The sequence below is a fragment of the Mustela lutreola genome, chromosome 9, assembly GCF_030435805.1.
Source record: "Mustela lutreola isolate mMusLut2 chromosome 9, mMusLut2.pri, whole genome shotgun sequence".
Classification (NCBI taxonomy): Eukaryota; Metazoa; Chordata; class Mammalia; order Carnivora; family Mustelidae; genus Mustela; species Mustela lutreola.
The window spans coordinates 21,862,046-21,887,177 of NC_081298.1; the positions used below are offsets into that span (position 1 = coordinate 21,862,046).

The 25,132-nt window shown below is 42.4% G+C and overlaps 1 protein-coding gene, 1 long non-coding RNA gene and 1 other non-coding gene across 4 annotated transcripts in view; 2 read left to right on the forward strand and 1 right to left on the reverse strand.

Annotated features, from left to right (window-relative positions):
• Window positions 1–1,306: 1,306 nt before the first annotated feature.
• LOC131807720 (uncharacterized) lies at window positions 1,307–8,949 on the reverse strand. The gene is made up of 3 exons (XR_009344582.1): window positions 8,665–8,949; window positions 8,165–8,352; window positions 1,307–1,757 (listed from the first exon to the last, which is right to left on the reverse strand). It is a non-coding gene; the product is annotated as an uncharacterized LOC131807720 (long non-coding RNA).
• Window positions 8,921–25,132, forward strand: part of SAMHD1 (SAM and HD domain containing deoxynucleoside triphosphate triphosphohydrolase 1) — a 60,490-nt gene continuing 44,278 nt past the window's right edge. Inside the window, exons 1-3 of one of the 2 annotated variants that reach the window (XM_059133283.1) lie at window positions 8,921–9,255; window positions 16,070–16,136; window positions 20,247–20,319. In XM_059133283.1, coding sequence (XP_058989266.1) covers window positions 9,048–9,255; window positions 16,070–16,136; window positions 20,247–20,319 — 348 coding nt within the window. In that variant the 5' untranslated portion in view covers window positions 8,921–9,047. The remainder of the gene's footprint in view (window positions 9,256–16,069; window positions 16,137–20,246; window positions 20,320–25,132) is intronic. The other variant, XM_059133282.1, reaches the window with a different exon arrangement.
• On the forward strand, window positions 13,978–14,084 carry LOC131808664 (U6 spliceosomal RNA). The gene has a single exon (XR_009344873.1). It is a non-coding gene; the product is annotated as a U6 spliceosomal RNA (small nuclear RNA).

The following is a 25,132-nucleotide window of genomic DNA, read 5'->3' on the forward strand; positions in this document are numbered from 1 at the left end:
GCACAGTTACCAAAAAAGGGAAAATTTCTTAGGTTGCCATACCTCCTCACCTTCCCCCTTTAAAAACAGTCCCCACTGACTGCATCATTGCAGACAGCCTCTTTGCTGTCCTGTCCTCCGCTCCCTTGCCCTATAATCAGTAAACTTCTGTCTCTTTTGTTCTGTCTTGGGCAAATCCTTTCACTTTCCAGGCTTCCATCCAATCATCGCCAGAAATTGAAGGCTCCCATACGATGGAGAGAGACACTCAGGGTTTTGAAGCAAAGAAAGCTTTATTATCAGAAAAACAGTCCAACGAGAAGGCAGAGGGCTCTTCCCAAAGCTGCCTTGCTTTGCTGAGCGTAGGAAGAGTTTGTGCATGGGGAAGGAGGTAAATACATGAAAGCAACAAGACGAGGAAATGGAAGGGACTCCATTTTAAAAAAGGTCTGCTGTTTCTCTGCTAAGGACCATTTCCTCATGCTCTGTATTTTGCATCTGAGTAAACCAGATGTCCAAACTTAGGCCAAACAAAAACAAAGAAGCTATGTTCCCACTCCAAGGTAAGACAAGAGAGTTAATCATTCTTAAGTTTCCTCCTAGGCCCCCAAACACCTGCTAACATCTAAGAACTTGATTCCAGTCATGTTCCAGGACACTGGTATCAAACAAACCTCCATCAACACTGCCTCAGTCCCCCTACCTTTGGTTATTTACGGAGTAACACCTATTGTTCACCAGATACTCACCTTCAATCCGAATCCACCTTGGATTTCCAAAGCAAAATGTACTCTGGACCCGTTTCCAATATAAATCTCTACCCCCAAGCAACAGTGTGGCTCACTTTCCCAGGTCTCCCTGAACTCCATCTGCTATACTCTTATTGCTTATACCACTCCATAAACTCTGTGCTCACTTCCTCCTGGCTTGCATTTAAAAATTTATTTTTAATTTTTATTAACATATAATGTATTATTTGCCCCAGGGGGTACAGGTTTGTGAATTGTCAGGCTTACACATTTCACAGCACTCACCATATCACATACCCTTTCCAGTGTCCATAACCCAACCCTCCTGGCTTGCATTTGATTTCTTTTTTTTTTCTTTTTTAATTTTTTTTTTTTTTTTTTTAAAGATTTTATTTATTTATTTGTCAGAGAGAGAGAGAGCAAGAGCGAGCACAGGCAGAGTGGCAGGCAGAGTCAGAGGGAGAAGCAGGCTCCCTGCGGAGCAAGGAGCCCGATGTGGGACTCGATCCCAGGACGCTGGGATCATGACCTGAGCCGAAGGCAGCTGCCTAACCAACTGAGCCACCCAGGCGTCCCTCTTTTTTAATTTTTTTAAAGTTTTCATTTATTTATTTGACAGAGAGAGATCACAAGTAGGCAGAGAGGCAGGCAGAGAGAGAGGAGGAGGCAGGCTCCCCGCTGAGCAGAGAGCCTGATGTGGGACTCGATCCCAGAACCCTGAGACCATGACCTGAGCCTAAGGCAGTGTTCTAACCCACTGAGCCACCCAGGCGCCCTGCATTTGATTTCTATCCCATGCAAAGCCAAGGACCCTCTTGGCTGGTCCTGCAGGGCCCCTCTGTGTCCTTAGACCCAGCCTGCCAACATCAGGACGGTGATGCATTTCTTGAAATCTCAGAGCAGGGAAGCCTTGAAACATCTGAATGGGCGCATTCTTCTGGACAGTAAGATGCCATCCAGGAGTTGGTACAATCAGATTATGTCAGATGATTTCAAAACAAATGTCATTATCTGGTTATCATCAGGTTTCTATAACCAAAGTGAGAACAGGGAGTAGGGAGTGAAAAACGCACAGTTAATGATTTACTATCCATAGGGCTGAGAGGAACATAAAACACAATTAAGTAGAGGAACATAACAACAACAAAAAGCCCAGAATGTGCAGCTAAATTAATGGTATAACTAATATAACTTTAACCTTGCTTTATGCTTTCAAAAGAGGTCCAGGAATCAAGCATCCACCCTCAGAGATCTCTGGTGCCACTTCCTATAAGGACATCAGTTCTGTTAGATTAGGCTCCTACCTATATGGCTGCATTTAGCCTTAATTACCTCCTTAAAAAGGCCAGGGGTACCTGGCTGTCTCAGTCAGTAGAGCATGCAACTTTCTTCATCTTTAAGATTTAATTAAATTTCATTCATTCATTCATTCATTCATTGGAGAGAGAGCACAAGCAGGGGAGTGGCAGGTAGAGGGAGAAGCAGGCTCCCCACTGAACAAGGAGCCTGATGTGGGAATTGATCCCAGAACCCTGGGATCATGACCCGAGCTGAAAGCAGATGCTTAATGACCAAACCACCCAGGCATCCTAAGCATGTCTTGATCTTGGGGTTCTGAGTTCAAGCCCCTGTTGAGAGGAGAGCCTAAAATAAATAAATGATAGATAAATGCATGGATAGATAGATACATACATACATACATAGAGCAAGCCCTGTCACACTGGGGACTGGAGATTCTGGGGGGACACAATTCAGTCCATAACAATATGGGCCCACTCAATGAGTGAAAAGAACTTTCTCAGAGGCAAAGATCTTTGTGAATTCGGCTAACAGACAGTGGTATTCACTAAGGATAGTATGACATGAGTGATGAGGAATCAGACTAAACTAGTCTAGATACCAATGTCACAACAAGGAAAAAAATCAGCCCTCTCAGATGGTAAAGTTATGAAGTATTATCAGGGATGCTTTCAGCCACAAATGAGGGAAAATCCAAAGTTTCAAAGCATACACACACAAAAGAGAAAATCCATCTCACACTGGCCTAAAAACTAAGGAAGTTTATTGGCTCATGAATTTGGAAGTACGAAGAGAGAATGAACTCTTGAGTTACTCAGTCAAATGGCAAATATTTTCATCAAAGATCCAAGGTCTAGGGGGCCTGGCTGGCTCAGTCGGTGAAACGTACAACTCTTGATCTCAGGGTTGTGGGTTTGAGTCCCGGGCTGGATGTGGAGATTACTTTAAAAAAAAATTTTTTTTTTTTTCTGGGGTGCCTGGGTGGCTCAGTGGGTTAAACCTCTGCCTTTGGCTCAGGTCATGATCAGGTCATGATCTCAGGGTCCTGGGATGGAGCCCTGCTTTGGGCTCTCTGCTCAGCAGGGACCCTGCTTCCCTCTCCCCCTCTGCCTGCCTCTCTGCCTACTTGTGATCTCTCTTGTCAAATAAATAAAATCTTTTTAAAAAAATCTGTTTTTTAAAAGATTCTATTTGTTTATTTATTTGACAGAGACACACAAACACAGTGAGAGAGGGAACACAAACAGGGAGAGTGGGAGAGGACCCTGGGATCATGACCTGAGCTGAAGGCAGATGCTTACCGACTAAGCCACCCAGGCACCCCTTTAAAAAATATCTTCAAGGCGCCTGAGTGGCTCAGTGGGTTAAAGCCTCTGCCTTAGGCTCAGGTTATGATCCCAGAATCCTGGGATCAGCCGGGCATCAGGCTCTCTGCTCAGCGGGGAGCCTGCTTCCCTTCCTCTCTCTCTGCCTGCCTCTCTGCCTACTTGTGATCTCTATCTGTCAAATAAATAAATAAAATCTTAAAAAAAAAAATCTTCAAAAAATAAAAAAATAAATCTTCAAAAAGTAAAAAATAAATAAATAAAAGGATCCATGAGATGAGTGGGGTGCCTGGCTGGCTCAGTCAATACAACATGTGACTCCTGATTCTTGGAGTGATGAGTTTGAGCCCCACAGTGCACACAGAGTTTATTAAAAAAAAAAAAAAAAAGTATCCATGAGTTATTTTTACCTAGTGGTACCCTGTCCCTAAAGTCTGGCCACTCCCTTATGTTTTTGAGCATCCCAACCCCCAAATACATGGTCACATCACCCCAAACATTGAGCCAGTTACAGGAAGTCACAATAAGCTAAATTCTAGGTTGGGATGGCCTGACCCTGTCTATGCCTAAAAGCAACAGAACTTGTATCCAGCTCAAGTTGCAGAAAAGAACAATTTTTTTTTTAAAGATATATTTACTTATTTGGAATAAGTTGCAGAATGAGAGGTAGAGTCAAGCAAACAGCTGAGTGGGGAGCCCAACACGAAGCTTGATCTCATAACCCTGAGAATCAGACCTAAGCCAAAACCAAGAGTCAGCTGCTGAACTGACAGTACCACCCAGGTACCCCAAGAATAATGGTTCTTCTGACAGAACTAGTTGAAATCCCAAGCCCTTAATACATGTGTGTGACACTGGGCAAGTCATTTCACCTTTCTGAGCTTTAGTTCCTTCCATGTTAAATGAGTGTAACAACACCTTGGGTCTTTTTGTTCAGAACCAATTCTCTTCTTCTTGTACAGGACCTTGCCTTCTCACACAAGAGGTAACATGTGACCCGAATGGGTCAATTATCTTTTTTTTTTTTTTTTTTTTTTTTTGAGAGAGAGTGAGAGAGAACCAGAAAGGGAGCACAAGCAGAGGGGAGGGACAGAGAGAGGAGCAGACTCCCGCTAAGCAGGGAGCCCGATGTGGGGCTCAATCCCAGGACCCCAAGACCAGGATCCAAGCCGAAAGCAGATGCCCAACTGACTGAGCCACCCAGATGTTCCTTTCTTTTTTAAAAAAAATTTTTGGGGGGGTGTCAATTATCTTAAAACACAGCAGTTGGTCCAGGAATGAACATGATCCATGCTTTTGAAGTTATTTTGTTGGAGCTAGAGGAACAGAAGCTTTCTTTCATTTCATCTCCTCCAAGTCTCTGCTAAAATAGCACTTTCCCAAAAGGCGTATTATGACTACCTTATTCAAAATTGTGACTCTGTCCTTCTCCACTCCTCTTAAATTTTTTTCCATATCACTAACTTCTAGTATGTTTGCTACTTTAAAAAATATATATTTATTTATTTGAGAGAAAGTGAGAGAGTACATGAAGTGGGGAGAGGGCAGAGGGAGAGGGAGAAGATACTTTTCACCGAGCAGGGAGCCCCATGTGGGGACCAATCCCAGGAACCTGAGATCATGACCTGAACTGAAGGCAGATGCTTAACTGAGCCATCCAGGAGCCCCTGTTTACTACTGACTGAGCCACACAGATGCCCCCCAAAAGATATAGTTCTTGAATGAATGGATGAATGTATTTATAACCAAATAAGTCTAACTAGTATAATAGGTATGGACTGAGGTTATTATAAGGAGTAGAAAATATGGATATAAAGTAAAGCACATGTAGGATGTCTGAGTCATAATAGGTACTCAAATATGGTAACTATTGTCATTCTGCGAGGCCTCTTTTTTCAAAGATTCCGAGACCTGGAAATGAGTTTCTTCTTTCATGAAACAAAAAGGCTTATGGGGATGCCTGGGTGGCTCAGTTGGTTAAGTATCTGCCTTCATCTCAGGTCATGATCCTGGGGTCCCTGGATAAGCCCCGCTTCGGGCTCCTTACTTGGTGGGGAGCCTGCTTCTCCCTCCAGCTTGTGCTCTGTCTCTGTTTCTCTCTGACAAATAGATAAATAAAATCTTTTGTTTGTTTGTTTGTTTTCTTGTTGTTTTAAAGATTTTATTTATTTGAAAGAGATCACAAGTAGGCAGAGAGGCAGGCAGAGAGCGAGAGGAGAAAGCCGACTTCCCTCAGAGCAGAGAGCCGGATGCAGGGCTTGATCCCAGGACCCTGGGATCATAACCTGAGCCGAAGGCAGAAGCTTTAACCTACTGAGCCACTCAGGTGCCCCTAGATAAATAAAATCTTAAAAAAAGAAAAAAATTTTATGGAGCACCTACCAGGAAGTGACCTTTACATATATACACATTTTGCTTTCCACATTTTCCTTCCTGAGCATTATTTTTATCAGATGAGAAAATCAATTATTATTTTTTTAATGAATTTTGGCTTGGCAGCACCTGGCAGGCTTAGTTGGTGGATTGTGCGACTCTTGATCTCAGTGTTGTGAGCTCAAGGCCCATGTCAGGTGTAGACCCTACTTAAAAATAAAAAATGAATTTTAGCTTGGCTTTGGGATTTGTGGCAAGTGTTTAAAAAAAAAAAAAAAAGAATGTCTTAAGGAGGCTAAGTTCAGCGAAGGGTGAAGAGGAAATGAAACAGAGAGTGACAGCTGGCATTGAGAACCAGCAGCACTGGTTGAAGAGGAAGCTGTGGAGAGATACAAAACCACATGATTAATGCTGACAGAAATAAAATTCCCCTAGCTCAGCTAGGTGGGTGGAAGGTAGCTATGTAAGGGCAGGGAGAAATCCTTGGGGATATTTAAGGTCATGAAGCAATGGGCCTTCAATTAATGGACATTACAGATTTTTCAAGTGTGAACTATGACAAGTTTGGCATCATAGGAGAGGTTGACCTGTCATTTCCTTCAAGGTGACCAGAGCACCAGAGGGCCTGTTAACTATTCTCTTGTTGTAAAAAAGCGAGATAGAATAAGATCACTGGGGCTGTGAGTGGGCTTCACTGCCCTGGCAAACTGGAAAGCACTGAAGTTTTGGAGTCAGCTGCAAATCTCCATTCTGTCACTTACTACTAGCCATGTGACCTTGAGCAAGTAACCAACAACCTTGCTCAAGATCTAGGGCTCCTAGAAAAGAAGGGGTAAGGAGATAAGTAATAAACATGGCATTAAATGACACTCCTGAACAAACACAAACAGAAAATTAAAGTTCTCAAAAGTAACTGCTTTGAACAAATCCAGTCGATTAAATGTAAAACCCTGCTTATATCACTTTCTACTGCCAAGGAAACCTTGCAGTCAGGGGAGATTTTCCCATAAGTCTAAAAAAATACAAGTTTTCAAGCCAGCCATTTCCAAGTTGAAATAGGCTTTCATTCATGGGCTATTCATTGTCTCTTTTACCCCTTTGTTTGGGTTTCATGAGTCTTGGCAACTCTGTTCATTTCTCAAATTATTCTGGCACTTAAGGGCATTTTTGCTGAGTCTGGCCCTTCTGTGCAGATGGAGGGCAAGTTCCAGGCTTCATCACTTACTAGCTGTGTGACCATGAGCAAATCATTACTCATTTCTCTCTCTGTAGCTCAGTTCCTTACACCCTAGGATTGTTATGATACATACATTAATTAATATTTGTAAAGCCCAGGTGCCTGGGTGGTTCAGTGGGTTAAAGTCTCTGCCTTTGGCTCACGTCATGATCCCCGGGTCCTGCGCCCCCCCCCAATGGGGCTCTCTGCTCAGCAGGGAGTCTGCTCCACCCCCCATTGCGCCCACCTGCCTCTCTGCCTACTTGTGATCTCTGTCAAATAAATAAAATCTTTTTAAAAAATTTGTAAAACCCTTAGAACAATGTCTGGCATCAGAGTAAAGATCTAAGTGTATGCTAAGAATATTTTATGGGATGACCAGCTGGCTCAGTCAGTAGAATATGCACTTGATCTCAGGGTTTTGAGTTCAAGCCCCACACTGGCTGCAGAGATTGCTTAAAAAAAAAAAAAAAAAAAAAAAAAAAAAAAAAAAAAAAAAAAAAAAGATATTTTGCTCTCTACCAGACCACTAGTTCACACTGCTTAATGATAATTTGTTTCATCCATCCTTTTTTAAAAATTACGTTTTATTTTGCCTTTTTAAGTTATCTCTATACCCAGAGTGAGGCTCAAACTCATGACCCCTGGGATCAAGTGTCAAATGCTCTACTAACTGAGCCAGCTAAGTGCTTATTCATCCCGTATCTCCTACATGGGTCTATGGCTGGGTTGATGGTGTGGTGTATTGGCTTTAGTGATGGGAATAGTGGTCCTATTACCAGTTAATTGCACACACTAAGATTTATAGGGAAGTTTGGTCATGCCCCTGAGTGATTAAGGTGATGGGGACATGCCTCTCATTTTTACAGGCTGTTACCACCAGGTGGTAAAAATCCTTGAAGATAAGTTTTAAGGAATGTTGAAAAAGAAACAGGCCCAAAATAAAGTCACCTGTGCTAAGACCCATATTAGCAAACCAAAATTTTAATATCTAGCCTAATTGCAGTTTCAACCTTTCCCAGGACTGTGAACTCTAGTCAGTCTGGAATTTCCTGGCCAACACTGGTGAGGCAGCAGCCTGGTAGACTCCTGCCTTTCCCCCAAAGTTGCGTGACTTTGCCTAAAATCATCCTTTCTTTTGCTGTGACTTCCTTGTCTTACCCCCTTTCTGCCTTTAAAAATCTTTCATTTTGTACAGCTCCTCGAAGCTCCTTTCTCCTTACCAGATGGGCTGCTGCCCTATTCGTGGATCATTGAATAAAGCCAGTTAGATCTTCAAATCTACCAGGTGAATTTTGTTTAACAGTAATCAGATTGGCCACTTCCTTTCCTCTGGACGGGTAGTTGGAATAGGGAGAGGAGTTGAGGATTCTTCTGGAGAGAAGTCTAAAGTCTGCTTCTGTGTGGAATCCTTTAGATAAGAATTTACGGATATGTGTAAGACTGATGAATCACAGACTTGCCCCCCCAATAATATACATTACTTTAAAAAAAAAAAGTTTATGGATCGGAAGCCCCGGGCCCTCTAACTGCCCAGAAATACTGTACCTGTGCAGTGCCATAAGACTACCTTCCTATCAGATTTGAAATCATTCCATGGTCTTCCAGATCAGCTTCTTGCCCACTTTTCTCTAATTGAGAAGATGGCCAGCCTGATGGCCTTTTGGGTTTCTTTAAGTTTGGGGCATCTGAAACATGGCAAGGGTATACCTGTGATACTCACTTGGAGGAAGGCACCCTCAATTCACCAGAAGAGCCCCTGCTCCGGACTGTGAGAGGATTTCCACGGGTCTTAGGTACAGTCTTTCCTCATCTCGTCCTCACTAGCACGACCTCGGCTCTGCTTCTAGTCTCTCTCCCTTTCTGTAAACTCCCGGACCTGTAGAGGACCATCGGGCTGTCATTGCGCCTGCGCACGAGGGCCGGGTGGCTGAAGTGGCTGGGCTGCCCAGCCCCAAGGTCTAAGCTGTCAGTACGCCTGCGCGGGAGGCCAGTTAGCTGGCAGTGCTGTGCGGGCTCGTCCTCAGCGACCGGCAGTCAGTGCGCTTGCGCGCGGGATAAGCGCCGCGGTTCTTGACTGTACTGTGCCTGGCGCTGGTGGTAGCCATGCAGGGAGCCAACTCGGAACAGCCCTTCAAGCGGCCCCGATGCGATGGCAGCCCAAGAACCCCTCCAAACAACCGTTCTGCGGCGGCGGAAAGGTCCCCGGGCCCCGAGCTCCTCCCAGATCCCCAGTTCTGGGGCCCGGAGCAGGTGTGCTGCTTCCTAGAGCGCAGTGGCTTCAGAGATCCCCGACTACTGGACCGCTTCCGAGGTACCCGGGGTAGAGGGCTGAGGGGCCGGGGGACGGCGACCGGAGGCGGAGGCTGAGGGCCTGAGGAGAGGGCGCCCTGGGGCAGTGAGCTGGGGGCCTCAAAGAGGTCCCGAAGCGGGGAAGGGAGACCTGCTCGGGGAGGTACCAAAGGGGTGGACCTGAGGCGCCGAGCCAGGGTTGACCTGAGGCGGAGAACGGAAACCTGAGGCGGAGAGCCCTCCTGAGCAGGGGCCCTGAAGCAGGGAAGGAAGACCTGCGCGGGGAGGCACCCGCAGGGGTGGACCTGAGGCGGGGGTGGGGAGGGGGTCGGGGGAGGCCCCTACGGGAGGAATGACCTGCATCTGAGAACGGAAACCTGAGGCGGGGAGGAGAGAGCCGGTGCTGGGAGGTACAGAAGGCGCCCGGAGTGCACCCTGAGATGGAGTAAGGAGAAATGGGGCTTTTGGAGTTGGGGACCCGCTGGAAGAAAGACAGCTTTGGGGACTGTGAACTTGGGTGGGGCGCCTGGTCTGATGCTGGTGGGTTTCTTTGGAAACTTGCCACCTCAGTGCGGGATAGGCGGACTCAGTTCCTTTTCTTTCTTTTTTTTTCTTTTTTAGTATTTTATTTATTTATTTGACAGACAGAGATCACAAGTAGGCAGAGAGGCAGGCAGAGAGAGGGGGAAGCAGGCTCCCTGCTAAGCAGAGAGCCGGACGTGGGACTCGATCCCAGGACCGTGGGATCATGACCTGAGCCGAAGGCAGCGGCTTAACCCATTGAGCCACCCAGGCGCCCCTCTCCGTTCCTTTTCTTAGAACGCTTTCCCCAGACCTGTCCTTCAGGCACCCCGGGCTCAGGAGACCCCTCCGTGCTACTACTGCAGCTCCTTGAACACTTTCCACCTTAGAGTATGTGCTGCTGCTTTTAAGTTTCTGTTTCCTCCCATCATCTTTCAAGGCTAGGGGGGGTTTTCTTAAGGAAGAGGAAGCATGCTTTGTTAATCCCTGAATCCCCATTGCCTTATTGTAGCATCCCAGTAGAGCTCGATATGTTTGACTGTACTTGTAAAGCTTGGTAATGTTTATGTTTACTCTCCAAAGTCCGATTCCCTAGTTAAATCTGAGCACTGAACTTCCAGCAGCCCACAACTTGGCCACATCCCTTGGGGAGATGTGTGGGTTGTGAATTTTAAGCAACTGGCTCAAGTTCAAGTATCCATCCACTTGAAATCTACTCAACTTCCCCTAATGGATATGAAGTTTAACCTCTCTCTGTCTTATCCTCTGAAGTGTTCTATAGGAAGGTGGTATCATTTACAAATTTAGTAAACTTCTGCATTATGGGGTGGAGTCCCATTTATCTAGGGTAGGAGGAACTTTAACTGTTGAAAGAGTTAAAAAATATAGATTGATGGTGTTGGGAATTGTAATTCTCTCTTCTCCTCTACCCTTTGGTTTTCCTCCACTCTGGATGGAATCTTTCTCTGAATAGCAATAGGTGGGAATGAAGTAGTTTTATATTTTATGTCTCCAAAATATAATTGGCTATGTTGTGGGCTCTCTGTTTTAATGATGTTGTTGTTGTACTTCTTCTTTTTTAATTTATTTTTTATTTTTTAAAGATTTTATTTGTTTATTTGACAGAGATCACAAGTAGGCAGCAAGGCAGGCAGAGAGAGAGAGGAGGAAGCAGGCTCCCCGCTGAGAAATCGTGGCTCAATCCCAGGACCCCAGGATCATGACCTGAGCCGAAGACAGAGGCTTTAACCCACTGAGCCACCCAGGAGCCCCTGTTTTTCTTTTTTTAAAGATTTTATTTATTTAATTGAAAGAGAGAGAGAGACAGAAATAGTAACAGAGATCATAAGTGGGGAGGAGAGGAAGAAGCAGGCTCCCTAGGGCTCCATCCCAGCACCCTGGGACCATGACCTGAACCGAAGGCCAACGCTTAATTAACCGACTGAGCCACCCAGGTGCCCCTCAGTGATGTTCTGAAGAATAATTCATCAGCCTTCAGAATCATCTTTTCTCTTGAGCCCACAGTCTAATACTAGTCTAATACTAGCGAAATTCGAATTCACTACATGCTTTTTTTTCCCTTAAAGATTTTATTCATTTATTTGACAGAGATCACAAGTAGGCAGAGAGGCAGGCAGAGAGGAGGAAGGAGGCTTTCTGCTGAGCAGAGAAGCCCAATGCGGGGCTTGATCCCAGGACCCTGGGATCATGACCTAAACTGAAGGCAGAGGCTTTAACCCACTGAACCACCCAGGTGACCCTCTTTTTTTTTTTTTTTAAAGATTTTATTTATTTGAGAGAAAGTGCGAGTGCATGAGCAAGGGGATGGGGTAGAGGGAGAGGGAGAAACAGACTCCTCTGCTGAGCAGGGAGTCCAACCTGGCTGGATCCCAGCACCCTGGGATCATGACCTGAGCTGAAGGCATACTCTTAGCCAACTGAGCCACCCAGGCGCCCCTCACTACATGCTTTTAATTGGTACAAAAACAAAAAACAAACAAACAAACTGACCACATGGGACAATTGTTCATTTCTTTTTTCTTTTAAAGTTCTTTATTTTGGGGCACCTGGGTGGCTCAGTGGGTTAAAGCCTCTGCCTTCAGCTCAGGTCATGATCCCAGGGTCCTGGGATCGAGCCCCACGTCGGGCTCTCTGCTCCGCAGGGAACCTGCTTTCTCCCCTCTCTCTGCCTGCCTCTCTGCCTACTTGTGATTTCTCTATGTCAAATAAATAAATAAAATAAAGTTCCTTATTTTTATTTTTTAATTAAACAATTTTTTTGAAGACTTATTTATTTATTCTCAGAGAAATATTGCAGGGTGGAGAGAGGCAGAGAGAGGGAGAGAGAAAATCCCAAGCAGACTCCCTACTGAGCCCAGAGCTCAATTCTGGGCTCCATCCCACAGCCATGAGATCTCAATCCCATGACCCTGAGATCTTGACCAAAGCAGAAATCAAGAGTTGGACCCTCAACTAAGGTGCCATCCAGGTGCTCCAAGATTTTTTTTTTTTTTTAAAGTAATCTGTATACCTATCAGGGGCTCAAACTTAAAACCTCAAGATCAAGGGTCATGGTTCCACTGGCTGAGCCAGCCAGGCACCCCCACAACTGCTCATTTCTTAACTGTTTGTTTTGTCCTGACCAAAGATTAGTCAGGCTTCTCTCTCTCTCTTAGAGTGCCCTGAACTCTTGATTGCCGCTAAACTGCATCAAGAACTAAGAAAGTGGACTGCTCCATGATCAGCTTCTCTTGGAATCGGCTGAGCATAGCAGGATATTGTTGTGTCAGACCCCAGTAGGGTCACTTCCTAAAGATTCTGCTTGCCCCTCCTTTACCTGATAAAAAATAGCAGCACCTTCTTCTGTTTGACTTTGGAGATTGCTGAAATCTCAACATTCTCCCTATTGCAATAGTCTTTCTTTCTAATCCCTATCTTAGTCTGGGTTTATTTATTTATTTATTTTCAAAGATTTTATTTATTTATTTATTTGTCAGAGAGGGAGTGAGCACAGGCAGACAGAGTGGCAGGCAGAGGTAAAGGGAGAAGCAGGCTCCCTGCAGAGCAAGGAACCCGATGTGGGACTCGATCCCAGGATGCTGGGATCATGACCTGAGCCAAAGACAGCGGCTTAACCAACTGAGCCACCCAGGCGCCCCTGGATTTATTTTTTTTTATTTATTTATTTAAGATTTTATTTATTTGTCAGAGAGAGAGAGGGAGAGAGAGCGAGCACAGGCAGACAGAATGGCAGACAGAAGCAGAGGGAGAAGCAGGCTCCCTGCAGAGCAAGGAGCCTGATGTCGGACTCTATCCCAGGATGCTGGGATCATGACCTCAGCTGAAGGCAGCTGCTTAACCAACTGAGCCACCCAGGCGTCCCTGGATTTATTTTTATTTGGCAAAACTACATACAAAGTGTTGGTCCCTTTCCTTTTCCTTTTTTTTTTTTTTTAAAGATTTTATTTATTTATTTGACAGAGAGAGACACAGTGAGAGAAGGAACACAAGCAGGGGGAACCGCTGAGGAAGAGGGAGAAGCAGGCTTCCCGCTGAGCCCAAAACAGACTCTTAACCAACTGAGCCACGCTGGCAACCCTAAATAGGAAAATATTTAAAGATTGATAATAAGAGAAATGGGTAATCCAGTGAAGTTGATGGAAGTGTCTATTGGGTCAAACCATGGATGGCTTGGTAATACTTTTTTACTTAGGAAATTTCACTTGTAGAAATTTACAGATAGAATTGTACAGGTGTCCAAAGAAATATATTCAAGGTCATTCTTTTAACCATTGGTTATAAATAGCAAGAAAGTAGAACTAATCTATCCATTGATAATAGTTATATATAATAGTGATACCTAACATTTCCTCAGCATTTACTTTGTGTGAAGTACTGTTCTGTGTACTTCTCATATTTTATCTTCTAAATCTTTACAATAACTATAATATCGGTTTAGGTATACTCATTTTAAGGTATACTCATTTAGGTATACTCATTTCTGAGCATAAGTCTCAGGAAAAAATTGGTTAAATATACTACAGGGCATCTAATTGTAGAATATAAGGCAGCCATTAAAAATGATGTGGTTTAATAAAATTGACAGAAAAGATTTCTATGACATCATAGGTGTGAAAAAATAAATTATAAACAACATAATTCCATTTGTGGAAAACTACATAATTGCATAACTCAGGATCTTTTTAGAAAAATATGTCTTCAAGTGCTCGCTTCAGCAGCACCTATACTAAAATTTGAACAATACAGAGAAGGTTAGCATGGCCCTTGCGCAAGGATGACTTGGAAAAAAAAAAGTCTTCAAGTTTATTAGTATTTTTTAATTTTAAGTGCAGAGCTTGAACTCAGAACCATGAGATCAAGACCTGAGCTGAGATTAAGAGTTGAATGCTTGGGGTGCCTGGGTGGCTCAGTGGGTTAAAGCCTCTGTCTTCGGCTCGGGTCATGATCCCAGGGTGCTGGGATCGAGCCCCGCATTGGGCTCTCTGCTCAGCAGGGTGCCTGCTTCCCTTCCTTTCTCTCTGCCTGCCTCTCTGCCTACTTGTGATCTCTCTCTCTGTCCAATAAATGAATAAAATCTTAAAAAAAAAAAAAAAAAAAAAGAGTTGAATGCTTAACCAACTAAGCCACCCAGGCTCCTGAAGTTTTTAGAATTTTTATTTAAGTAATCTCTACATCCAAAGTGGGGCTCAAACTCAACAACCCCAAGACCAAAAGTTGCATACTTTACTGACTGAGCCAGCCAGGCATCTCAAATATGTCTTAGAGATTATTGAGGGTATTTTTAGAAAACCAGGATAGCACTAGAGTAAAAATACTAAATGAAATTTTACTGAACTTGAAATTGCTCTTTTTTTCTTTTTTTGTGTGTTTTAAGTAGGATGGACATAGCCTATCACAGGATTCAAACTCACAACCATGAGATCAAGAACTTAGCCAAGATCAAGAGTCTGCCACTCAACCTACTGAACCACCTAAGTGCTCCCAGGCTATGGTTTTGGCTTGACTATTCTATGAACAATAGATTTACACTTCTTTCCCACCCCTACTCCCCACCCTAAACCTCACCTGTTTTAGAAGGAAGCTGCCAATTTTGCAACTTGGAATTCCCTGCAAATAGTTTTTCAAATAATTTTAAAAATTTCACTTGAGGGATGCCTGGGTAGCACAGTCCTTTAAGCGCTCGACTCTTGGCTTCATCTCAAGTCTTGCTCTTAAGGTCATGACTTCAAGCCTTGCCTGCATCAGGATCTGTGGAGTCTACCTGAGGTTCTCTGTCCCTCTCCCTCTGTTCCTTCTCCCTGTGCACTCACTCGAACGCACATGCTCTCTCACAAATCAATCAATCAATCTTTAAAAAATTTTACTTGATTTGGGGTGCCTGGGTGGCTCAGTGGGTTAAAGCCTCTGCCTTCAGCTCAAGTCATGATCCCAGAGTCCTGGGATCAAGCCCCACGTTGGGCTCTCTGCTCAGCAGGGAGCCTGCTTCCCCCTTTCTCTCTCTGCCTGCCTCTCTGCCTACTTGTGATCTCTGTCTGTCAAATAAATAAATAAAATCTTAAAAAAATTTTTTTACTTGATTTATCAAAAAAAGCCTATTGATATAGTTATCTATTTAAAATGAAGACTTTCTGAGTGGCAGGGGCTCCTGGCTGCTCAGTCAGTAGAGCATGTGGGCTCTTGACCCTGGGGTTGTGAGTTTTGAGTCCCATGTTGAGAAAAAAACCTTTCCAAGTGACAAATGAAAATGTACTTAGGGGCACCTGGGTGGCTCAGTTGGTAAAGCATCTGCCTTCAGCTCAGGTCATGATCCCAGGATCCTAGAATCGAGTCCCACATGGGGCTTCCTGCTCAACTGGGAGTCTGTTTCTCTCTCTGCCTCTGCCTCTGCCCTCTGCCACCTGCTCATGCTCGCACGCGCTCTCTCTCTCTCTCCCCTAAATAAATAAAATATATATATATATTTTTAGATCTTATTTATTTATTTGACATAGGGAAAGAGATCACAAGTAGGCAGAGAGGCAGGCAGAGGGAGAGGGAGAAGCAGGCTCTCTGCTGACATCATGACGTGAGCCAAAGGCAGGGGCTTAACCCACTGAGCCACCAGGCGCCCCTCATAAATAAATAAAATCTTAAAAAAAAGAAAATAGTACTTAACACAGTTCATTGCCTGGAGTGGGTGGTTAGTAAATGTCAATCTGAGTAAATTCTGGCAAATCTAAATTAAGAGAAATAAAAAAGCATATGCTGTAAATATTGAAACCATTTTTTCTTTTTTTTCTCTCTTTCTTCCAAAGAAAATAAAATCACGGGTTTGACACTGCTCCATCTTAATGAGTCTGATCTTGAAAGTCTTGGGATAAGGTAAGAATGATAAAATTCACCTTGTAGCCAAGCATACTTATGACCTTTTTATTCACCTGTAAGGGACAAAGCCCATAATCTATTAACTGTCCTCATTTTAAATCTAGAGAGTGTTTTAAAACAGAAGCCCTTGTCTGCTGGTTAACACAGTTGTTTTTGTTATTGTTGTGCAATTCCTGTGTTACTATTGCTAATGATTCCTATTTTACAAAATTTTGCTGACAAGCCTTCATGAAGTTTCAGTGATCAACTTTTTATTCTCAAGTTCAGAATAATTGAATTATACACAACATAAAATATATAAGAACTGATGGGGGGAATTGTTGGCAAGAAAAATCAAGGCTGTAGCCTATCTTGAACATGTTTCTAGGTCTTCCTAAAGCTATCTCAAGACTGAAATGTATGCCTGGTATTAGATTTAAAGATGCAGTCGAAAGTAGTTTCATCCTTTTTTAGTTGTGTGATTTGGGACAAATAATTTAACTCTTCAGTTTCTTTTTTTTTTCTCTCTCTCTTTTTTTTTTTCCTTTTTTAAAAAGATTATTTATTTATTTATTTGACAGACAGAGATCACAAGTAGGCAGAGAGGCAGGCAGGCAGAGAGAGAGAGAGAGAGAGAGGAGGAAGCAGGCTCCCTGCTGAGCAGAGAGCCTGATTCAGGGCTTGATCCCAGGTCCCTGGGATCATGACCTAAGCTGAGGCAAAGGCTTTAAACCACTGAGCCACCCAGGCGCCCCAACTCTTCGGTTTCTATACCTGTCAAATGGAAAATAATAATGAGACAATGTACATAAAGTGATTCGCATGTTGGCCCTTAATAAATTATAGGCAGAGATCCCTATATAAGGCTGGGAGTTTCAGAGTCTAGAGGAGCAAATATTTAAATATTCCTTAAAATGGAGACTTAGGGCTTTTTTTTTTGTTTTGGGGGTTTTTTTAGAGAATTGGCAACAGTGGTGAAATAAGGTTTTTTCCTTCTGGAATTCCATTTAGCTAAATGTTTGTAGTAACAGTAACCAAAGAATCAAAACAAAGGATTATACTGAATTACTTCCTGTACTATTGTTTAGTAGTTGATAATAGAAGCAAATTGTGAGAAAAATAACCTTAGAACATTTTTTTTTAACCTTAGCACATTTATTTGAATTTTAATAAATGTGTCCTTTGGATCAGAATCTTCAAGAACCTCATCTTGCCTCTTTCATAATCACATTTCAGCCCACTCAGTCCTCCCAAAGTCCCCCTTACTACTTCCTTTTTTTTTTTTTTTAATTTTTATAAAGATTTTATTTATTTATTTAACAGAGAGAGAGAGATCACAAGTAGGCAGACAGGCAGGCAGAGGGAGAGAGGGGGAAGCAGGCTTTCTGCTGAGCAGAGAGCCCAATTTGGTGCTCAATCCTAGGACCCTGAGATCATGACCTGAGCTGAAGGCAGAAGTGTAACCCACTAAGCCACCCAGGCGCCCACTAAGGTATAATAATTGCTTACTATTTTAATTGAATTACATTTGCTCTAATAGAGTCTTGCTTTTAAAGAGAACCATTTACTTTGTGGACTTGGATACTACTATTTATTCAACAAATATTTATGGAGGGCCCACTGAGTGTTAGGAATTTTTCTAGGAACTTGGGAGACATGAGTGAACAAAATAGAATTTCAGCGGAACATTATCCAGCACAGCTTGTTACCTACCTTATAACTCTGAGGTGGATTCTTCAGGACTCCTCAGGGCTGTGTTTTCCAATGCAGCAGCCACTAGCTCCATGTTTAAATTAATTTAAATTAAAGTTTCAATTCCTCACCTAGCCATATTTCAAGTGCTCAGTAGCCACTTATGACTAGTGGCTACCATGTTGGACAGGGCAGATATAGGACATTTCCATTATGGCAAAATTCTGCTGTATAAAGCTGCCTTTGATGATCCCAGTAGGACCAGTCAAAGTTGTTAACAGTAGTACAAGTTCAACCAATTTATTAATATAGCCTTGTACTCTTTTCCCCTCCTTTCCTCTTTCACCTTTCCTAGGATTCATATCCTAAAATAAATGACCTATCTGTAAGCTCTTGTTCAAGACTCTGCTTTCTACGGGGGATCCAGTTTAGACAAGTACTTAAATTTTCTCAAGTTTGCGATCAACCGTTGATTTAAAATTTTTTTATTAACATATGTGTTAACATATGTATTTATTAACATAATGTATTATTTGCCCAGAGGTACAGGTCTGTGAATCATCAGGCTTACACTAAAAGGTTTTGCTAACAAGTAAAAAAATTGGTATATTAAATGTTTATATCAGTTGTAAGAAATTTTAGATTTCAAAAATTGTAAAATACCGAAATAAAATCTTCCTATAGTCTAACTATGGCCTGTGACTACTTTAAGGATTTATTTCCTTATTATTATTATTTTTTTTAGAGAGAGAGAATACACCTGTGTGCACGACAGGGGGTTGGAAGGACCAGAAGGAGAGTTAGAGAAATAGACTCCCCACTGAGCATGGAGCCCCACACAGGGCTGGATCTCACCAACCTGAGATTATGACCTGAGCTGAAATCATGACTTGAGCTGAAATCAAGAGTTGGAGGAGGCTCAATTGACTAAGCCACTGAGGCACCCCCGCCCATGTCTACTTTAAATTTTTATTTAAAGTGCTGTTTATTTTGGGGTGCCCGGGTGGCACAGTCAGTTTGGCCCCCAGCTCTTGATTTCAGCTCGGTCATGATCTTGGGATCTTGGATCTGGTCTATGTTGGGCTCCATGCTCTGCAGGGAGTCTGCTTGAGGGTTCTCTCCTCTCCCTCTGCCCCACCCCCCACTCACACACAGGGACTCTCTCTCCCTCTTTCTAGAATAAATAAATAAATCTTCAAAATGTATATGTGTATTACTGTATTTTGTTATACCCTTTGTTAAAATAAAACTGCTAGATTTTGGTTGGCTATTTTTATGTACTTTAATCAGTGATTTCTTTGTGAATAGTTTCTTTTGGGGTTTTATTAAATGATGAATGTTGAGTATTAGTTCAGGGAAATATTGGGCAGCGAGATTGGTTTAGGTTTGCTATCTTATGCTGTGACTCGTGATTATACTCAACTGTGCAACGATACTTAACCTCACTCAGTTTTAGATCACCTATAACTACTTCTCCAAGCTTGGCCTTTCCCTTCAACAACCTGATGAAGATGATAGGGAAATAAGAAAACACAGGCATGCTGCCTTATGATTTATCAGCTGTGATAATGCTTCTGTACATCCCAAGAATATCATTCATAGATTTTGTAGTTACCATGAGTCATAGAGTACAATAGAGAGGCCAGTTGTAGTGATTCTGACTATCTAGGACTTTGAGCGCAAGATTTATTTTTCAGTCTAATTAGCTAGTAGATTAGTAAATTCTGCCCCTTTGCCTGCTGTTTCTGTTAATAATTAGCCAGGTGTCAGGCTAACTTGCTTGGACCAGTAAGCGTAAATGATGCAGGACAATGAGTTAATGGATTTTGATCTGTTTATGTTAAGTCCCATTAAATTTATTTATTGAAACTAGAGCATTATGAGGGATTACTGACAAAGGAAGATGGGTACAAGTAAAGGTATAACCTTCATATAGATTTGATTTGTGCATGAGTCATACCTAGTACTCACATATTTCCTGTGCTATGGATAAGAACATTTATGTACTAAAAAAGGCCGAGTGATTCCCACCCCCCCAGGTCATACAGAGTCTGTACAGATACGAATCACTTCTGATTTCAAAGTCCTTTTCCCTGTGCTCTACTTTAGAGTGCTATCTTAAACCATGCAATTCAGGGTTGTGAGGGAAGATGTCAACTTCAGTTAGATTAAAATAAGTTTGAAGTATCAATTGAGCACTTAGTAGAGACATAGGAGATGTTGAAGTCTGAGTTACCAAGGGAAGAAGATCAAGGGCAAAAGCCTAAGGGAGAGTTTCTGGGGGGGATGTATGTTTGAATTATTAATTGTTCCTTTTAATCTGACCTCCCATTATATTAATGTAGATAATTTAGAGTTGATTATATACTGTTATATACTCTAGAGATTATTATTAAGCAAATAATGATAGATTTGCTTATCCTGTTATAATTTTAGTGCCTTGGGGGACAGAAAGAAGCTGCACAATTATATCCAACAACTGAGTGGAATTTATGGTGATTCAATGAAGGTAAGAGAAATCAGAGTCTGTCATTTTTTTTTAAGACTTTATTTATTTATTTGACAGATAGAGATCACAAGTAGGCAGAGAGGGGAGGAAGCAGGCTCCCTGCTGAGCAGAGAGCCCAATGCAGGGCTCAGTCCCAGGACCCTGGGATCATGACCTGAGCGGAAGGCAGAAGCTTAACCCACTGAGCCACCCAGGCGCCCCATGTCATGTTTCTTTTTAATATAAAGTGATATAACTTAGAATGAACACATGTGGAATTTGTTTTATTAATTTTTTTTAAAGATTTTATTTATTTATTTTAGAGAGGGAGTGTAAGCACGCACATACAAGCTGGGGGGAGGGACAGAGAAAGAGAGAATCTCAAGCAGACTCCCCGCTGAAGGCAGAGCCTGACGCACAGTTCGATCCCAGGACTCTGGGATCATGACCTGAGCTGAAGGCAGACGTTTAACGACTGAACCATCCAGGCACCCCTATTTATTTATTTTTAAAGATTTTATTTATTTACTTGAGAGAGGGTACATGTGAGCTAGAGGGAGAAGGTGAGGGAAAGAGAATATGAAGCAGACTGCACTGAGCACAGAGCCTGACAAAGAGCTCCATCCCATGACAATGAGATCATGACCTATTCTGAAACCAAGACTTGGTTGCTGAATTGACTGAGCCACCCAGGAGCCCCCTTGCCTTTTTTTTGAAGATCTTATTTATTTATTTATTTGACAGAGAGAGAGATCACAAGTAGGTAGAGAGGTAGGCAGAGAGAAAGGGGGAAGCAGGCTCCCTGTTGAGTCGAGAGCCCGATGTGGGGCTCAACCCAAGGACCTGAGATCATGACCTGAGCCGAAAGCAGAGGCTTAACCCACTGAGCCACCGAGGCACTCTTCCCTTGCCTTTTTGTTTTTAAGTACTCTCTACACCCCAAACGAGACTTGAACTCACAACCCCGGGATCAAGTGTCACATGGTCCATGGACTGAGCCAGTCAGGTGTCCCATATTTGAAAATATTTAATGAATGTATTTGGTTTGGGCCTACAATAATTTTATAGACCAGGTATGGTGTTTTTTTTTTTTTTTTTTTTAAGATTTTTTAATCTATTTAATGGACAGAGATCACAAGCAGGCAGAGAGGCAAGTGGGGAGGGATTGTGGAAGCAGGCCCTCCACTGAGCAGAGAGCCTGATGTGGGGCTCAATCCCAGGACCCTGGGATCACAACCCGAGCTGAAGACAGAGGCTTTCTGAGCACCCAGGCGCCTCTCAAGTGGTGGTTCTACAGCAAGTATTTTATTTGAAGAATAATCAAATCCTAGCCCTTTCTGAAAAAGCTTCCTAATATTAAAATGCCTTATTCTTTTCATGAAGAATTAAATTGAGTTACTTTTCAAAGATGATATTTAACAATTTTGTCTTGTAGTTGGAAGAAAGTTGTTCTCCTGTAATCTATTTTGTCTTTCATGAGAAGGGCAGCATAGGGTGTCTTCTTCAGAAAGGACATAGAGAAGTTTTATTAGATGAGATCATGTGACCTCATTTTCACAGTTACAATTTACAACAAAAATTTTTTTTAACTATAGGTTTTATTTTTTAAGAGTTTATTTATTTATTTGACAGACAAAGATCACAAGTAGGCAGAGAGGCAGGGAGAGAGAGAGAGGGGGAAGCAGGCTCCCTGCTGAGCAGAGAACCCGATTTGGGGCTCAATCCCAGGACCTGAGGATCATGACCTGAGCCGAAGGCAGAGACTTTAACCCGCTGAGCCACCCAGGCGCCCCAACAACAAAATATTTTTGAAGTAATATTCAAGACGGTCAGTAGTTTCATTTGCTCACTTTTACTCTGTTTTTTGTCAGAAACGGGAAACTAACTATATTTATAGAATATAGGAAACTAACTAACGGGAAACTAACCATATTTATAGATTATAAATTATAGTTGTTGAGACTATATATTAAAGTTACTAAATACTTTAGTCAGTAAGTCACTGTATAGTAATAAAAGTGATAGCTTATATGATTTTAGTTCCAGCAGCAGCACAGTGGAACAAATAATTGATTCCTATTTTAATTTGGTATCAGCTTCTTATTCTCCTTTTTTTTTTTTTTTTAAAGAACAGATTTAGGGACGCCTGGGTGGCTCAGTTGGTTAAGCAGCTGCCTTCGGCTCAGGTCATGATCCCAGGGTCCTGGGATCGAGTCCCGCATCGGGCTCCTTGCTCGGCAGGGAGCCTGCTTCTCCCTCTGCCTCTGTCTGCCTGTGCTCACTCGCTCACTCTCCCTCTATGCCTGACAAATAAATAAATAAAATCTTTAAAAAAAAAAAAAAAAAAGAACAGATTTAGTGAGATATAATTCACGAAGCTCATGATTCAGTCACTTAAAACCTACAAGTTGGAGCTCCTGGCTGGCTCAGTCAGTAACGTGTGCAGGTCTCCATCTCAGGGTCATGAGTTAAAGCCCCACGTCGGGCATAGAGATTACTTAAAAATAAATAAATAAATAAATAAATTATTCTTTACCTATTTTGGATATAAGTCCCTTATCACACCTTATCAGATATATGATATGCAAATTTTTTCCTGTTCTCTGGATCATCTTTACTTTCTTGGTGTTGTTCTTTATTTTTTATTTTATTTATTTATTTTTAAAGATTTTATTTATTTATTTGACACCAAGAGAAAGAGAGATCACGAGTAGGCAGAGAGGCAGGTAGAGAGAGAGGGGGATGCAGGCTCCCTGCTGAGCAGAAAGCCTGATGCAGGACTTGACCCCAGGACCCTGGGATCACGACCTGAGCCTAAGGCAGAGGCTTAACCCACTAAGCCACCCAGGCACCCCTTTGGTGCTGTTATTTAAAGCACAAAAGCTTTTCATTTTGATACAGTCCAGTTTATTTTTTTTATAAGTTTTTATTTATTCATTTGACAGAGCACAAGCAAAGGGAGCAGCAAGCAGAGAGAGAGGGAGAAGCAGGCCCTGCTAAACAGGGAGCCCAAGGTGGGGCTTGATCCCAGGACACTGGGATCACAACCTAACTGACTGAACCATCCATGTGCCCTTAGTTTTTTTTCTTTTTGTCTTTCAATCATATCCAAGATGTCTCTTATCATAGCCAAGAAACCATTGCCTAACCCAAGATCAATACTTATTCTTGGGTCAATTTTTTTCATGCTAAATTTAGTTGGTCTCTGAAACTGGGAATTGTGTAACAGTAAAGAGGAATTATAGTGTTCAATCTAATAGGTGCTAAAATAGCACCTAACAGGTGCTAATTTGTAAAATGAATCTTAAAGGGAGTGAAATGCCTGCTTTATGTACTTTCTCTTAATATGTGTTAAATTATAACATCACCAGCTCTGTATCTCTCTGATGGCTCCCCCTCTCTCCTTTTTCTTTTTTACCATTCTCTCTTGCCACTACTCTGGACATATATTCTATTATTTCCTCCAGAGGGCAGGAGGAATGGTACCTTACTCATCTCATCCTCAGTGTTTGGCATAGACAAAAGGATTGTTTGAAACGTATCAGATAATCTTTAAAAGTGACAAGTAAGGGTAAGGAGTAGTTTATATTAAATAATACTGGGAGAATAAAAATAACAGTATAAACACTGATCAAAACACTTTAATATATTCATACTCGTTAATAGTTGGAAAGGGAATAGGAAATAATATAACTTGAATTACCAACAACTTCTTACCCAGCATTAAAATGGTTTAAATGTTATAATTTAATGGTTTAAATGGCCTTTTTTTTTTTTTTTTTAAAGATTTTATTTATTTATTTGACAGAGAACACAAGAAGGCAGAGAGGCAGGCAGAGAGAGAGAGAGAGAGAAGCAGGCTCTGCACTGAGCAGAGAGCCCGATGCGGGGCTCGATCCCAGGACCCTGGGATCATGACCTGGGCTGAAGGCAGAGGCTTTAACCTGCTGAGCCACCCAAGCGCCCAAAGGTTTAAATGGTTTAAAAATGTTAGTTCATCAGGGGCACCTAGGTGGCTCAGTCAGTTAAACATCTGACTCTCAATTTTGGCTCAGGTCATTATCTCCGTGTGTGAAATTAAGCCTCCTGTCCAGCTCTGTGCTCAGTGTGTAGTCTGGTTGAGATTTTCCCTGTTCCACTGCCCCTTCCTTCCCCCACTTGCTCATGCACTCACACAAGCGTGCACACTCTCTCAAAATAAATTTAAAAATCTTTTTAAAAAAAGTTCATTAATGGGACGCCTGGGTGGCTCAGTTGGTTAAGCAGCTGCCTTCGGCTCAGGTCATGATCCCAGCGTCCTGGGATCGAGTCCCACATCGGGCTCCTTGCTCCGCAGGGAGCCTGCTTCTCCCTCTGACTCTGCCTTCCACTCTGTCTGCCTGTGCTTGCTCTCACTCTCTCTCTCTCTTACAAATAAATAAATAAAATCTTTAAAAAAAAAAAAAAAAAAAAAAAAAAAAAAAAAAAAAGTTCATTAATGAGGGCGCCTGGGTGGCTCAGTGGGTTAAAGCCTCTGCCTTCGGCTCAGGTTATGATCCCAGGGTCCTGGGATCCAGCCCCTCATCAGGCTCTTTGCTCAGTGGGGAACCTGCTTCCCTTCCTCTCTCTGCCTGCTTGTGATCTGTCAAATAAATAAATAAAATCTTTAAAAAAAAATAAAAATAAAATAAAAAGTTCATTAATGATGTGGAGCCACTATAAGGATAATTATTGGGGTGCCTGGCTCAGTCTATCAGTCTGTAGGGCATGCGACTCTTTTTGTCTTTTTAGCATGCAATTCTTGATCTCATGTCGTGCGTTCAGGCCCCACACTGGGCATAGAGCTTGCTTTAAA